Raw genomic sequence first — 16,943 nt, forward strand, 5'->3', positions numbered from 1 at the left:
CTGGCCGAATAGTCAGTCAGAGCATCATCCTGATAAGCAAAGGTTGCCGGTTCAGTGCCTGGTCAAGGCACATACAGGAGGAACAGATTGATGTTTCTGTCTGTCTCTCTCTTCCTCTCTCTGTAGAATCAATTTTTAAAAAATTAAAAAAAATAAAGGACACCTGGAGACCTGGCTTGACACTTTATATAGCAAGTATTTTCAGATGGCTTTGTGGGGTGGTGATGGAAATTGTGGGGGCAACAAAAGCTGTCAAATATCATCACCCCCTCCCCCATGCACTGTCACTGTCTCTGAAGCTTAACAAACCTTGTCTTCAAAATAGACTTTAGCATGCCATTCAAGTTCAGGAGAGCAGGGTCTTCCGGTCAAGTCCGATTCATGAGGACCTGCTGTGGGCCCAGCACAGTCCTTAGACTAACAATACAAAGTCCTGAAGACCATAAGCTCTCAGAGCCGTGGGTGCTTCCCCTGTGACCCCTGTCCCTCCCTCGGCTTTCCAGAAGCCCTGCAGCAGTGCTGTGACCTCTCCCAGCTCTGGTTCCGAGAGTTCTTCCTGGAGCTGACCATGGGCCGGCGAATCCAGTTTCCTATTGAGATGTCCATGCCTTGGATCCTGACAGACCATATCCTGGAAACCAAAGAACCTTCCATGATGGAGTAAGATGCAGAACTGGGCCAGCACGGAGGTGCCTGGGCTACAGGGGGAGGCTACTTTGCCAGCGAGCTCTGTTTTATCCCCCAGAACTTTCCGAAGGAGGCATTGTGCCTGGCCGAGGAGCGGGTCACATAAGATTTGACTCAGGGCCCTGGCCGGTTGGCTCAGCGGTAGAGCGTCGGCCTGGCGTGCAGGGGACCCGGGTTCGATTCCTGGCCAGGGCACATAGGAGAAGCGCCCATTTGCTTCTCCACCCCCCACCCCCTCCTTCCTCTCTGTCTCTCTCTTCCCCTCCCGCAGCCAAGGCTCCATTGGAGCAAAGATGGCCCGGGTGCTGGGGATGGCTCCTTGGCCTCTGCCCCAGGTGCTAGAGTGGCTCTGGTCGCGGCAGAGCATCGCCCCCTGGTGGGCAGAGCGTCGCCCCTGGTGGGCGTGCCGGGTGGATCCCGGTCGGGCGCATGCGGGAGTCTGTCTGACTGTCTCTCCCCGTTTCCAGCTTCATAAAAATACAAAAAAAAAAAAAAAAAAAAAAGATTTGACTCGGCCTCGCACATAGGTTCAGAAGTCTCCCAGCCCATCTGCCCTTCCTGTGCTGTATCAATCTCCTAACATGCCTGGAAAATTATCATCTCTGGGCATCAGGAAGCTAACTTTTTCCCGGCTTTGGGTTTATCAGCATCATAGACTTTTGATTTCTATGGGTGGCTTGTAAAGTAAGTCATTCCTAAGTGGAAACTGGAAACAGGATTGAAAGGTCCGCTTTTTCTATCTCTGAATTTGGTTGTCTTTCCACCCAAATCTTTGTACTTCCCGAGCGGGTACAGATGTGCCTGCCGCGAGAGAGATGTTTAGTAAGCCGCTGGCTGTTGTGTTTCCGTCCTCAGGTACGTCCTCTACCCATTGGACCTGTATAACGACAGCGCCTACTACGCTCTGACCAAGTTCAAGAAGCAGTTCCTGTATGATGAGATCGAAGCCGAGGCAAGTGACAGGCTCTCCTCTTGTTCCTGTGATCTTGTTCCGGGAGTCCACACTTTTCAAATCTTCAGCTGTTGGCACAAAGTGGGGCGTCTTAGTCCTTTCAGGTTGTAACAAAATATCCCAGACTGGGCAGCTTATAAACAACAGACAATTTCTTCTTACAGCTCTGGCTGCTGGCAATCCGAGACTGGGGTACCAGGAGGGCTGGGTGAGGCGTTCTTCTGGGTCACAGAGTTCTCACTGTGTCCTCTCACAGAATAAGGGGCGAGGGAGCCCTTGAGGTCTCTTTTATAAAAGCATTAATCTCGTTCATGAGGGCTCCACCTTCATGTCCCAATCCCCTGGTGTTAGGAGGGTCCTACCTCCTAACACCATCACCTTTGGGGGTTAGGATCTCAATACCTGGACTGGGGGGAGACCATCGCATAGGGGATCAATGACTTATTCTAGAGAGTGCTCTTTGTAAACATTTCGTCCAAAAGGACCTAGACCAGGGTGATGGTCTTTATTTTTCAAATGTTTAAGGGATGGCAAATGATAGAACTGCTTGGATAAAATTAACTTTCTAATGTGTCTTTTATGGTTCCATTACTTGGCTAATGATAACAACAGTAATACACCTACCAATTATTATGTTTTTATCATTTGCCAGGCACAGTGCTAAACACTATATAAACGTTTTAAATAATCTTTACAACAATTTAAAGAAGTATATGCTACTATCTATCTGACAGATAATAAATATTAGACTCCAAGTGGTCAAATGTCATTACTCCAAGGTCACGGAGTCTCTGTCTAGTACTGATAGGACTGAAATAGCCATCAGCTCAACTATTAAGCTGATTTCAAAAGAGAGATATTCAATGGCTTTATTTCTGTCACGGTCCAGGTAAGCTAGATTGTGATACAGTAACAACCAACTTCAAATTCTTAGTTAGCTTGAAACCAAAGGCTTATTTCTACTTTATGGGTTGTCTGGGGGTTCTGTTCCATGTGGTCTTTTTGTTTGTTTGTTTGTTTGTTTTTAGGAATATTGACTAGTAGCCAGGGCAGAGGAAAAGGGTTAGGGTGAATCACACTCTGATTCTTAAAGCTCTTACCTGAAAGTGACACGTCATTGATCAAAACAAGTCACGTGGCTGTACCTCCTTTCAAAGAAGAAAAAGTGTAGTCCTACTTGGGCCAGCGAGAAACAAAAACAGGAGAGCAAAGGCACTAATGACTTAGTTTTGCCTTCTGGATATTGATTAGAATGATAGTCTCTGTTCTACTAACCATGTGGTGTTATATAAACACAGAATGAAGCCAGTTAGGTTAAAATTCCCCAAACCCTGTCCCCCACCATGAAGGGCCTCATGTCCTTCATGTGTATGCGTGTGGATACCAAAACTGTTTCTACCACCTTGCCTGCAAGAAATGGCCCCTTGGCCAGCCCTGGGGGTTCTCATACCTTCAGTCTAGTTCACCCTCAGGATAAACCCAGGGAAAAGAGCGCCCAGGGCCTGGAAGGGGCTTGGGCCATTTGAACAAGGATGCTTAAAGCTGGTTCTAGACCAGGGGTCTCAAACTCAATTCAGCATGTGGGCCGCAGAGCAAGATCACAGCCGTTCGGCGCCCGCACTAGGTCTACAAAAGGCAACTGTTACGCAACACTTTTCTCACTGCAGTTGAAAACAAAAAAAAATCAGTACAACAAGCACAATCGTACATGCAGTTTACTCAGTGTCACAAAACGACCAGAAACTGTAGTTCGCATCACAACTGCTGTTAACTAAGCTAATATCTATCTAGGATGCTAGAGAAATGAAAAATACAAGTAGGCCCCTAGGCTTACTTAATTTTATCCAAAATATTTTGAACTTCGTGGATTAGTCTGCGGGCCGCAGGCCGCGAGTTTGAGACCCCTGTTCTAGAAGAAGATGGTAGAATATGAGTAGGCACCACCACCTGGACCCTGCAGGCTCTTTGCCTAGAGGAGGCCCAACGCCCTTGAAGTTCAAAGTCCAGGGAAGAGCCTTGGCTACCTGCATCTGAGGTCAGCACGGTATACGCCATTGTGTTTTTGTGTTTTCAGAATACCCTGGGGTGTAAAACAACAGACATGGAAGCCTGTTGAATAAAGAGTTAACCTTATAGAGCTGAGAATTTGATAAGAAAAGAATCAGAGATTAATCACCGAAATTGAATGTTTCCTTTCACATTACACTGCCACCTCTGGCTTGTACCACAGCCGGTCTTCTTAAAGTTTCATCCTGGGCCATTTCCTGGTCTTGCCATGTTGGATGAGGGACTTGATCCTCTGTGTCTGACATGCTCTTTCTTCCTCACCTGGGTATCACCTATGTGATGAAACACTGAAATGGGAAAAAACAGTCCCTTGTAACATCAAAGAAGGGACTGGTGAGGAGGCAGTTCCTCAATCGCTGTTTGGTCTGTGCCTTCTCTGTGCTTCACGAGGACCCTGAGCACAAGGATCCATGCTTGAGGCGTCCTACCACCTGCCCTCTTTGAATGGCTAAGTGTCTGTGACAAAACTGGGCAGAACCCCTGACAGTTGCTGCTTCCTCTTCAGGTGAACCTGTGTTTCGATCAGTTTGTCTACAAGCTGGCGGACCAGATCTTCGCTTACTACAAAGCCATGGCTGGCAGGTATGAGAGCCTGGGTTTGCTGTCGCCACCCTCCCTTCCTCGGCCCCTAAGGAAATCGAAATGACGCCATGGGCCTGGACCGTGTGCTAGAATGTGGGAGAGGGAAAGTAGCTGTGGTGCTGGGCCTCCTGGGGAAAACAGACAATAAAAACTAATGAATGCACAGTGACAGGCACCTTACGTGCCCCCATATCTGAAAAGTTCATGGGACAATGGGGATATATGACAGGTAACCCTGACCTAGTCTTTGGGGTGAGAAACTGGAAAGGCTATCCTGAAAAAGGAACATTAGAGTTCATTTCTGAAAGTGAGGGGAATTAATAAGTAAAACTAGGTAAAGGAGGGGACAGGACAATGTAGGGAAAAGGAACTACTTGTGCAAAGCCCCTGCGGCAGAAGCATAGTAATAATAGCTTGCCAGATACCATGTGACATTACTTATAAGCAGAATCTGAAAAACAAGACACAAATTAAAAATAGAATCTAATCCATAGACAGAGAGAACAAAGTAATGGTTAGGGATGGATGGGTGGAAAGCATGAAGTTTAATAAAGGTACAAACTTCCAGTTATAAACTAAATAAGCCACAGAAATGTAGTGTACAGGATAGAGAATACAGCCAATAATATCGCAATAACTTTGTATGGTGACAGATAATTTTTAGACTTACCGTGATAATCATCTTTTAAGGGCTATAAATGTCAAATCAGTATGTTGTACGCCTGAAACAAACATACTGTATGTATTAATTGAAAAGTTCAAAAGATAATGATCACATGCTTGCCTCTTAGGGCTGCTGAGAGAATGAACTTGAATTCGTACATTTGAAGTTCTTCCTTCACAGACCACAAGAGGGGGCAGGCTTCATGACAGAACGGGAGAGAGATTGGAAGCATTAGAAAGCACAGGACAGAGAATGTTCCAGATCAGGGCCATCCATTAGAAATATAATGCAGTTACACATCTAAACCACAAATCTAATTTTTAAAAATTTCAGTAGCCGTATTTTAAAAAGGAAAAATAAACGGGAAAATAATTTTAACAATATAATTTTTGTAACATGTAATCCAATATATCTAGGATACTATAATTTCAACCTGTAACATTTAAAAATGATTAAAGAGATAGTTTCTTTTTTTCCCCTAAGTCTTCACAATCTAGTACTATATGTTTTATACTCTGACTACATCTCCTCTTGGACCCACAGCATTTCAGGGGCTCAGTAGGCTCATGGGGTGGGTGGCTGCTCTCTATTCGGGAGAGTATAGATATAGGTTATGTCACTTTCCTGCTTTTCTTTTTCCTTCTTATTGAATTGATTGAGGTGACACTGGTTAACAAAATTATACAGGTTTCAGGTGCACAATTCTCGAACGTATCATCTGTACAGCGTATTGTGTGTTTACACCCCAAATCAAGCGTCCCTCCATCACCATTTATCCCCCTGTGCACTCCTTCACCTCCTCCACCCCCTTTCTCCAACCCGGTCACTTCCCTGCTTAATTGCTTTCTTTTCATGACTTCCAGTTACATGTAGAAAACATCTAATGTCTTCACTATGACTTACATAGTCAGTCCCACATGGTCTGGCCCCTAGACCAGGTATATAAATTCATTTTCACACCCCAATCTCCAGCATGCCCTGCGTTCTCCGCACGGGCCATCTTCCCTTTTCTCAAACATTGCAAACTTCCTGTGCCCGAGAGATGGTACACCCAGACCTTGCCCTTTGTAGCAGTGAGGTCTCCCTCCAACAAAACCTTTCCAGAGAGGCGTTCCGACCTCCTAACACCCAGTGGTCCTGTTTTTACTATCTTCAGAGCACTTATTACTCAGTAGTCATGGCTCAGTATGAAAGGTCTGGTGATACGTCTAACTCATAGAGTTGTCATGAGATTAAAAGTGACTGTGTGAATGTGTGTGATAAATACGAAATACTATGCAGATGTATACTTTTTGAACTTATTTTATTCCTCTGCTTATTTTTTTAGTATCAGTCTCTCTTCACTAGAATGTAGGCTTCACGAGGACGGGATCTTTGTATTCCTAGTCCTCAGAGTGTTTCCTACAGGGAACATTCTGTCCTGAGAGAGGGTATGGGATATGCCAACCATGCACTCTTTTTTGTTTGTTTATTTGTTTCCTTTAACTTAGAAATTCTGTTTCACGTATTGAGTTCCTTGGTTGAAAAGGAACTTGAAGAACTTTGCTCTCCCTCAGAAAAAAAAGTTATATTTAAATATTTTATATATAAGATAGTGCTTCGTGAGTAGATCTTATGGTCGAAAATCGAAGTGGCTAGGCAATTGAAAACTATTCACTGTCGTGTTGACTGGCCTTCTTTCACTTGATCCCTTCCAGTGTCCTATTGGATAAACGTTTTAGAGCTGAATGCAAGAACTACGGAGTCATCATCCCGTACCCGCCGTCCAACCGCTACGAAACGCTTCTGAAACAGAGACACGTCCAGGTAATGACGAAAGGAAACCACAGCGGCGATGGCGCGGGCAGGGGAGAGTAGCTGTGAGCTTGGCGTGGAGATCGGAAATCAAGACTCCATGCTGTCGGCCCTGCATGTTGCCCTGTGTGGACCTCTAAACATAGGTGTGGTGCAGCCTCGGAATCTGCGAACAATGAAAAGACACTGGGTGTCCTCTGGGTCAAGTTCCGGGCTTCTCCGCTTGTCTGCAGCTCCCCTCCGGGGCCAGGGGCCACCGGAGCCTTTGTCCATCGTAAGGGGCAGCCCGCTTCCTTCAGTCGGGACTGCTGCTCCTACGTGGGTCAGCCTCTCCCCGGACAGGCTCAGGTGCTGGCCAAAGTGAAGGAGAGCTGTGGGCCTTTGAAGCAAAGCCCGCAGGCTGAGCCCAGGGTGGAGATTACGGCTTGTTTTGTGGAGTTGGTTTCTGTTCATATTTGACCCCAGATGCTGTTGGGAATTTAGAAACATAAACATGTCTCTCCTTAAAAATGTCAGTGGAACTAGGCAGACAAAGTAAGAGATGCCCCAGCAAACTGCGCCCTACTCCTACTCCTACACCCTGCTGGCAGCCACGCGGCGGGGAAATGGTCTTTACACCATGACCTCTTCATGCTTATGGGGGTGGGGAGCAGAGCCTCCCCTGAGAAGATGCTCTAAATGAAGAGGAAAGGGGTTGCCTAGGAAACAGTGGCCATGCCTGTTGCTATGAGCAATCCAAGGGAACTGGAGACTCGTAAGGGGAAAAGAACATTTCACCCCTGCTGAGACAGGGGCTCCGTGCTTTTCCACCAGCCTCTCAGAGAATGACAACTGTCACTCCCTGATGCAGCCAGAATTAGCCACAAGATATTCAGTACTGAAGACTTTGTGTGTGTACAAGGTGGCTTCAAGGGGTCCCTTGTCAGTTAGAAAATTCAACCCAGAAGACAAGTAGAAACAAATGAAATGGTTAAGAGTAATCCTTGGTCACCTAGCAAAGTCCGGTGCACACAGCAGGCAGTCAGTAAACGTTGATTGCTCTCTGTATAGCATCTGCACTAATGCCCACGTGTTCCCCAGGGGAAGTTATTGTAAGCTCGATTTCCGGTCTGTGACCAGCCCGTCATCCTAGTGCTTTTACCTTCATCCCACAAAGGTGCGCAGTAGCCCTTGCTGGGGGAGCAGCTCTGCCTGGGTCCCAGTGAATTGGGGCACAGGGCGGACTCAGCAACAACCTCAGGACTGAATTCAGGTCGGCAGCACTGGAGGCGGGGCCTGAGCCTGTCCTAAGCCGCCTCCTGCAAGCCTGAATGAATGGTATTTTCCGTCAACGTTTTAGAATTCAAAACTATAGAAAACTTGAATAATATAATGAGCACATATATACTCTTTAGACAGATTCTTGATTATTAATGTTTTAGCACATTTTCTTCTTTCTTTGTCTCATGTATCTGCTTTTCCTTTCTCACAAATACAGTAAATATGTAAAATACATTTATATATCAATATAAGGAATATATTGAAACATATTTTTAAAGAATGTACTTTTTTTTGTAGATTATTCCACTTCTCCTCTTCATACCTCCAAAAACAAGGATAGTTTCTCTTAATCAAAATAAAATTGTCATACACAGGAAATTTAACAGTACTGATTTCTACAGAGAGTCCCCATTTGTCCCAGTAATGTCCTTTACACTTTTAATCTAAGTTCCTATCAGTGCAGTGCATTTAGTTGTCAGATGTCTGTGTAGACCGTGAGTAACTGTTCTCTCTCTGTCTTCCATGCAGCTGTTGGGTAGATCAATTGACCTGAACAGACTCATTACTCAGCGCATCTCTGCCGCCATGTATAAATCCTTGGACCAGGCCATCAGCCGCTTTGAGAGTGAGGACCTGACCTCTATTGTGGTAAATGACGGGGCACTCTGGGATTGTAGTTGCATATGTTGTGAGCCTAGAACTGGGCCAGTTAAAGAGAAGCAGCAGGTCTCCTTCCTATCTGAATGGAGCAGGAAAAATAGATTTAAGAATGGGACTAATCTTAACCTTCCTGGTTGCCTGGAGAGTGGGAGTGGAGAGGGGTCTTGAAAGCTCTTGAGAGAGCCATCCTGGGGGCACAGCAGTTTATCCTTTATGATCCTACATATCTGAGCAAGCAGGTGAGTGGTCCTATGAACCCAGGGAAGTGTCAGCCTCGTGGGTGTGCCATAGTACAGGCCCCAGAGGGCTCTGTGCTGGGCTTAATGCTCTGCTATCTCCATCTTGAAATTCATAATCATTTCTAACAGGGGTCCCACATTATCATTTCGCAAAGGGACCTGCAAATTATATAGTCGGTCCTGATGTGCAAGCGTGGACCTAGGCCCTCCTCATATTAAACAGCATTTGAACTTCTCTGTTAATGTTCTCTCTCCAAGAATTCGAATAAACTTGATTGGTCAGTCTTTAAGTGAATCAAAGGAAGACTTTAATGCTTTCAAAAGCAGATGAATGCCCTGGCCGGTTGGCTCAGTGGTAGAGCGTCGGCCTGGCGTGTGGGGGACCCGGGTTCGATTCCCGGCCAGGGCACATAGGAGAAGCGCCCATTTGCTTCTCCACCCCCCCCCTCCTTCCTCTCTGTCTCTCTCTTCCCCTCCTGCAGCCAAGGCTCCATTGGAGCAAAGATGGCCCAGGCACTGGGAATGGCTCCTTGGCCTCTGCCTCAGGCGCTAGAGTGGCTCTGGTCGCGACAGAGCGACGCCCCGGAGGGGCAGAGCATCGCCCCCTGGTGGGCAGAGCGTCGCCCCTGGTGGGCTAGCCGGGTGGATCCCGGTCGGGCACATGCAGGAGTCTGTCTGACTGTCTCTCCCCGTTTCCAGCTTCCGAAAAATACAAAAAAAAAAAAAAAAAGGCAGATGAATAGAAGGAATGAGGGAAATAGAAAGTCACCATTAGATCAGATCAGCACAGTGATCATTGTTGCTGGCAAGACCCAGCCATGGATGCTAACATTAGTGGGCAGAACTTGAAGAAGAATAGATTATGATTCCTCTTACTAGATTTTTAGAATAGCCAAATTCATGGAGACAGAAAGTGGAATGGTGGTGGCAGGGAGAGAGAGTCCATGTTTCATGGGCACGGAGTGTCCGTTGAGGACGATTCAGAAGTTCTGGAGGTGGATGGTGGTGATGTTGCCCAACAGTGTGCTTGTTCTGAATGCCACAGAACTGTACATTTAAAAGTGACTCAAATGATAAATTTTATGTTATCTATATTTTCCCACCAAAAAAAAATTTTTTTGAGAGGAAACAAGATTCTTACATAATAACATCAAGTGGTCTCCTTCAAGACCTTTATTAACTCCAAACAGAAGACTAGTAACTTTGCAATGAGGAAACATGGAAGACACCATTTTAACCAGGCCTCAAATGTTAATATCACCAGTAGTAGTAAGATGTATTCATGTTTCCCCTGTTAGGAATTTTTCTGTGGTATTCTTGCCAAAATGCATAATCTCAATCTAATCGTAAGAAAAAAAACACATAAACTTAAATCAAATAACATTCCAAAAAAAAAAAAGTGAACAATACTTTTCAAAAACATCCAGATCATAAAATACAAAGACTGAAAACTATTAGAGGTTGGAAAAATCTGGAAGGCAGGACACCTAAATGCAACATGGGATCCTAGATTGACTTCTAGAGCAGAAAGAAAGACCTTTTGTTGACAGACTGGTGAAATTCAAATAAGGCCTGTCTTGTAGTTAATAGGATTATACCAATATTAATACCCTAGTTTTGATCATTATAGTTATGTAAGAGGTGAATATTGGTTAAAGGGGTCAAGGATATGCAGGAACTCGCTATTTTCACTTTTGTGTAAGTCTAAAATTATTTCAAAATGAAAAGGTGTTTTTGTTTTGTTTTGTTTTTTTTAAGTGGGCAAAGTAGTTAAAAAAGAAAGTGACTAAGAAGCAGAGCTCTAGAGTCAGAAAGACCTGCAGGCCCAGTCCTGACCCTGCCACTCACCAGCTGGGTGATCTCGGCAAGTTACCTTCTGTAAGCCTGTTTCCCCAGCTGCGCAATGGAGAAAGTATTAGCATTCACCTCACAGCGTTGGTATAGTATGGGATGAGATGCTGTCTGGAAAGAGCTTTGCATGGTTCATTGCACTTAATAAATAATAGCCTGTCAAAAAACACAGAGGGGATGAGCACAGAAATGTGCTGCAATGAAATGTTTTCAGGGGCAATTTTCAGCAACATTTCATGAGGCAACTTGACCTGACCACCCATCTAAGTCCTGGGTCACTTACTTTAAGAGACTATAATATAGCACACCCTCTTCTGGGAAATCTATTTTATTTATGTATTTATTTTAGATTTTATTTATTCATTTTTTTAGAGAGGAAACAGAGAGAGAGAAGGGGGGAGAGCAGAAAGCATCAACTCTCTTATGTGCCTTGACCAGGCAAGCCCGGGGATTTGAACTGGTGACCTCAGTGTTCCAGGTCGACGCTTTTACCCACTGCGCCACCACAGGTCAGGCTAGGGAAATCTATTTTAAGAAATAGATTTGTCTTTGTTTATGCCAAAACGTTAGCAGTGATTATCTCCAAGGGATGAGATTTTTGTTTTCATCTTTTTTGTTTATTTTAATCTGTATCTTCCAGTTTTCTAATAATGAATGAGCATGTTATGGAAAAACTGGTTTTGGGGGGTGTGTGGGTGTCCATGGCCTCTCCCCACCCCTTGAAAGGCACTAAATGTTCTTTGAGCTGAGAACACCATCAAAACAAGCAGTGAAAGCCCCTGTTTATCAGGTGAGGACAATGGCCCCAAGAGAGTAGCCACTTCCCCGCAAAGCCCTTGAAGAGGTCACTCTCCCCTTTGGGGTCAAGAGGCCCCCCCTCACCTCTGCTGAGAAGCTTCTGCCTTTACTGAGAAACAAGCCAAGGAACATACTCCCCGCCCTCCACTCCCAGCCCTTCCCTGCCCCTTAGAAACTCCATTCTGAGCTGGGGAGGAGCCTGATGCTGAGCTGAGAAGCTGCAGAGATCTGTCCGTCTCCGCCCTCCTGTGCGGCTGGGTCAGTCGAGTCCCCGGGAGATCTGATGCTGAAGTTGAGAGCCACCAGCCTGTGCTGTTGAGGCTGCAGAGCATATTTGAAATACTGAGTCAACATTTCACGTTTGGAAGAGTTTGAGTAGAACTGCAGAAACTCTGGCAGCACCAGACCAGCCTCCCCAGACGGTAACAATTGCCTACCAGACGTCCCCAAACTACTGCCCGCTGGCCGCATATGGCCCCCTGAGGCCATTTATCCGGCCCCCGCCGCACTTCCGGAAGGGGCACCTCTTTCATTGGTGGTCAGTGAGAGGAGCACTGTATGTGGCGGCCCTCCAACGGTCTGAGGGACAGTGAACTGGCCCCCTGTAAAAAGTTTGGGGACCCCTGGTAGACGTTCCTGTCAGCTGGGCTGCACTATCTGGTTTGCCGCAAGCCTCATGGGGACACTTCATGCATGTATCTGACCTAGCAGGTCCACCTGTCCCTAAGCTCCAGAGCCCCCCCTCCTCACACCTGCCGAGGGCCCACAGCTGGTTAACAATCACATGTGGCTGGCCCTCAGGTTTTCTCTTTGTCCCTGAAGAGCTCATTCCAGTATCTCACCAAAATTGCTCACCTGGGTATTGTATTTCCTCTGTAACCCGACTTGACGGTGGAATGCCGGCATCCTCCCGAAGGTACCTGCACCCCGCACGTGGCCTTCGAAACCCTCTGCACCTCACTGCACTGCACCCTGCATCCCCCAGGCAGGGGCCCTTCTGATTGGAAGACCGGAAGAACACAGCCGGTGCACGGCCACCTTTGGGATTGGGTCCCAAAGAGACACCCCTGCGCTGCTGCAGGGGGGGAAGCGGACCTCCACTTCCGGCAGCCCCCCTCCCCCCCAGCAGGGTGCAGAGCAGTCCCCTCCGCTCTCCCTTGTCCGCACGGACACGTGCTCGTGAGACTATAAAAAGCACAGAACATCAGAACAGAAATTCTTCCCCGCTTTCTTATCTGCCGATTTTCCCCCCATACCAGGACAACTCATTGATCTTAGAAATCAACTCACTAGCATTTACTCCTTTTATTTTTTTATTATTTTTATTATTTCTTTACCCTTCCTAAGTAAATGGGAACAAAGAGGACAGTCCAGCTAGCTGGGCCCCACGGGACCGAAGCAGAGCGCTGATCCTGCACTCCCGCCCTCATCTACTTCCTGGAAGCACAGTGACTCAGCCTTCTTCTTCCAGCAGCCATCCCAGAATTGAAATCCAGATTTTGACCTTCTTTTGAGAAATGGCAGGATCTGCTATGACTAAGCCCCGTCCCTGTGACAGTGATCAGATGGATGGAGTTAATTAGCAGCTCAGCCTCCCGGGGGCATGGGCGCTGCTGTTTGCTGCAGGCAACGCAGCCCGGGCCTCCCCCAGCCCGGGCCTCCCCCGGCCCGGCATGTCTCACTTTCGTGAAACGTCCGCCCGTTTAAGCTTGCAAGCTTTGACCCAGTTCTCTACCTGCAATTTAGAGCCACAGAATCTGAGTTTCAGAGTGGCAAAGCTCCAAGATTGGAAGCAGGGCCTGGGTTCCCCACCTGACCACACTCTGGACCCCAGCCAGGGTACGGGGGGGGCCCTGTGGTTGATGAGAATGAAACTGAGTCCCTGGAGTGGGGCTGCCTCCCGTGACCACAGATAACTGAGCTCTTTGTCCCCGCCGTGAAGCTGGCCTTTGGCCTTCAGACGTCCCGCTGCACTCTGGAGAACGGCCCTTCTGATGTTCGTTTGGCTTTTATGTTGTAACGCCATGTTTACTTTTCCACCGGCTTTCTTAGCAATTGTCTCTTTATTCCATTAAGCTAGCGGTGCCACCGGGGCCAAACACACGTGATTCAGAACCAAAAAACCGGGATTCACATCCTAAGCCCTGTTACATATGTCCTGTCTGACCTTGGGCGGGTTACCTAACCTGCCCGAGCCTCACGCTTCCCCTCCATGGAACAGGAAGTCGTACCCATCTCAAAAGATGGCTTAACCGCCACAGTATGAGACTATCCTAATGCATCACAGAGGTGGCTGCGTTCTCTCTCTGCAAGAGGCTACACTCTGTTCTTTCCAATAGCGATGTGATGAGGGACCGCAGGGAGCCAAAGGGGTTCGCTGTCTGACTTCTCAGCAAGTGCATTGTCCCATTGTGTCTGGATAACATCCTCTCTGCGCCATTCTCTGCCCACAGGTTGGACTCCAACAATCAGGGCCCACGGCTCTCTCAGGTCCTTGGTCATTGTGGGCCAACAGCAGATTGCTTGTCCATAGCTGGCAGCCACACCTCTGCCAGTGTGACCAACCCCTGTGTGACCAAGGGACCTGCAGTCCAAAGGAGAGGACTCTCTGCTCCCAGCTATTTTCAGAATTTCTATACAGTGTTAGGAATATGGACTTGGGAGCCTAGCTTCCTGGATTTGAAGCCAAGTTAACTTCTCAAAGCTCTGGTTTCTCTAGTCGTGCAAAGTAAGGATAGCAATAATATTGACTTTATAGGGTTTTGTTTGTTTTAGGATTAAATAAAGTGCTTAAAATAGTGCTTGGCACATATTAGGTGGAACCGTATGAAATTACTGATACTTGATGGTGTTTGGCCTAAGATATCAGTAGTTTCATGTGATCTGACCTAAGGCACCTAGTGTGATTGTTTAATGCAAGGTAGAGATATAGTCACAACTTCCTTCTACTGTACTTGTGACACTGAGGGACGGGCTTTCCCTCATAATAGGGAATCTGGAAAGCCAGTCGGCATGGTTTGTACCCAGAGGGGAACAGACAGAGGATTTCCGTGTCGTTTGTGGTCCCCTTCCTGGGACAGGCATGCAGTCACCCTCAGCAATGTCTGCTGATTCCTTCAACTGCTCAGAAGAAGGGAACGCTGTCACATGCCACTGCCGGGGTCCTGGTCCCCACGTCGGGAGCAGGAAGTGGTGTGAGGGGCTCCCGCCTGCGTGACAGGCGTCAGTCAGTAAGATGGAGTGGTGCACACCTGTACGGCGTGTGTGGAGGTCCTCAGCGGCTGCGGGTTCTCTCTCTGGCCAGGAGCTGGAGTGGCTGCTGGAGATCAACCGGCTCACGCACCGGCTGCTGTGCAAGCACATGACCCTGGACAGCTTCGACGCCATGTTCCGGGAGGCCAACCACAACGTGTCCGCGCCCTACGGCCGCATCACCCTGCACGTCTTCTGGGAGCTGAACTTCGACTTCCTCCCCAACTACTGCTACAACGGGTCCACCAACCGGTGAGGGAGGCCCCACGCAGGGGGTGGGGGGTGGGGGGGTGGGGCCCGGGGCGCAAACAAGGCTCAGCACAGGTGTCAGCGACTTCCTGATGGCACCTCCCGGAGCCCCTCCTGCGGGCAGGCTCTGTGCAGGGGATAGGCAGACACCTTCCTGCCCCTTGGAGCCCTCAGACTAGAGCAAATAATTACATGACTGATCAAGAGATTGATCGCGTGATAAATGTGCCGGGATAAGCAGTGAACGTGGAGACGGAAGAGAGCCCGCAGAGCCCTGAGAGAGAGCAGCAGCACCTGACACAGCCCAGGAGGCAGTGCAGACCTCGGGAGAGGCTTCCTCCTCTGAGGAAGTGTGCCTGAGTTGCAGTGCGGAGGAGGAGGAGGAGGAGGAGAAATAAATAAAGCAGGAAGGAGAAAAGCATTCCAGGCCAAGTTTCTAGGGAGCGGGAAGCTAGGGAGGGGGGAGCGGGTGGGATAGGGAATGGAGCCGTCAGAGAGACACAGGACGCAGGGGTGGGATAGGGAATGGAGCCGTCAGAGAGACGCAGGACGCAGGGGTGGGATAGGGAATGGAGCCGTCAGAGAGACGCAGGACGCAGGGGTGGGATAGGGAATGGAGCCGTCAGAGAGACGCAGGACGCAGGGGTGGGATAGGGAATGGAGCCGTCAGAGAGACGCAGGACGCAGGGGTGGGATAGGGAATGGAGCCGTCAGAGAGACGCAGGACGCAGGGGTGGGATAGGGAATGGAGCCGTCAGAGAGACGCAGGACGCAGGGGTGGGATAGGGAATGGAGCCGTCAGAGAGACGCAGGACGCAGGGGTGGGATAGGGAATGGAGCCGTCAGAGAGACGCAGGACGCAGGGGTGGGATAGGGAATGGAGCCGTCAGAGAGACGCAGGACGCAGGGGTGGGATAGGGAATGGAGCCGTCAGAGAGACGCAGGACGCAGGGGTGGGATAGGGAATGGAGCCGTCAGAGAGACGCAGGACGCAGGGGTGGGATAGGGAATGGAGCCGTCAGAGAGACGCAGGACGCAGGGGTGGGATAGGGAATGGAGCCGTCAGAGAGACGCAGGACGCAGGGGTGGGATAGGGAATGGAGCCGTCAGAGAGACGCAGGACGCAGGGGTGGGATAGGGAATGGAGCCGTCAGAGAGACGCAGGACGCAGGGGTGGGATAGGGAATGGAGCCGTCAGAGAGACGCAGGACGTAGGGGTGGGATAGGGAATGGAGCCGTCAGAGAGACGCAGGACGCAGGGGTGGGATAGGGAATGGAGCCGTCAGAGAGACGCAGGACGCAGGGGGCCAGGACCAGGCTGCGCACTGCCTCCCAGGCCACATAGGATCAAGCATTTACGAATCTTGGGAGAGTTTAAGGAAGGGGAGGGACATGACCAGATGGTACTGTTGTGAGGACATCCACACATGAGAACACGTGTGCAAACCAACAGGCATACACGTGCAGAGCACACACATGCAAATGAGCTAATCCCTTCCACCCACGGAGGTTCAAAACCTGGTGGTGCAAGAGGTGAGACGTATTCATGTACAAAATAAGTACATAAGAATTGAGCAAAACTGGTTCCAGGTCCTCCCCGTATCCTCAGGGCTGGCATTAAGTAAGTTTGTGTTGAATGAATGAAAGGCCTGGGAGGCATCCACAGATGCTCCTGATCCCACGTACTTAGCGAGATGCACTTCCTGTTCTCTGAAGATTTGGGACTTTCAGCCTACTTGAGCAGAAGTCTGCAGACCCTGGCCCACCAGCCAGCCGCATCTAGTTCCCAACTATTTCTGTACAGCCCAGGAGCTAAGAATGGGACTGATGTTTTTAAATGCTTGAAGGAAAATAACCCAAAGAAGAATGATAATTCGGTGACAAGTGG

At 48.5% G+C, this 16,943-nt stretch overlaps 1 protein-coding gene across 3 annotated transcripts in view; it reads left to right on the forward strand.

Annotated features, from left to right (window-relative positions):
• Positions 1-16,943, forward strand: part of CYFIP2 (cytoplasmic FMR1 interacting protein 2) — a 116,679-nt gene that overhangs the window by 50,108 nt on the left and 49,628 nt on the right. For all 3 annotated transcript variants that reach the window (XM_066344486.1, XM_066344483.1, XM_066344485.1), the window contains 6 exons: positions 504-660; positions 1,543-1,639; positions 4,212-4,288; positions 6,650-6,758; positions 8,535-8,654; positions 14,859-15,058. In XM_066344486.1, the coding sequence (XP_066200583.1) occupies positions 504-660; positions 1,543-1,639; positions 4,212-4,288; positions 6,650-6,758; positions 8,535-8,654; positions 14,859-15,058 (760 nt within the window). The remainder of the gene's footprint in view (positions 1-503; positions 661-1,542; positions 1,640-4,211; positions 4,289-6,649; positions 6,759-8,534; positions 8,655-14,858; positions 15,059-16,943) is intronic.

The sequence above is a fragment of the Saccopteryx leptura genome, chromosome 6 (assembly GCF_036850995.1).
Source record: "Saccopteryx leptura isolate mSacLep1 chromosome 6, mSacLep1_pri_phased_curated, whole genome shotgun sequence".
NCBI classification, from domain to species: Eukaryota; Metazoa; Chordata; class Mammalia; order Chiroptera; family Emballonuridae; genus Saccopteryx; species Saccopteryx leptura.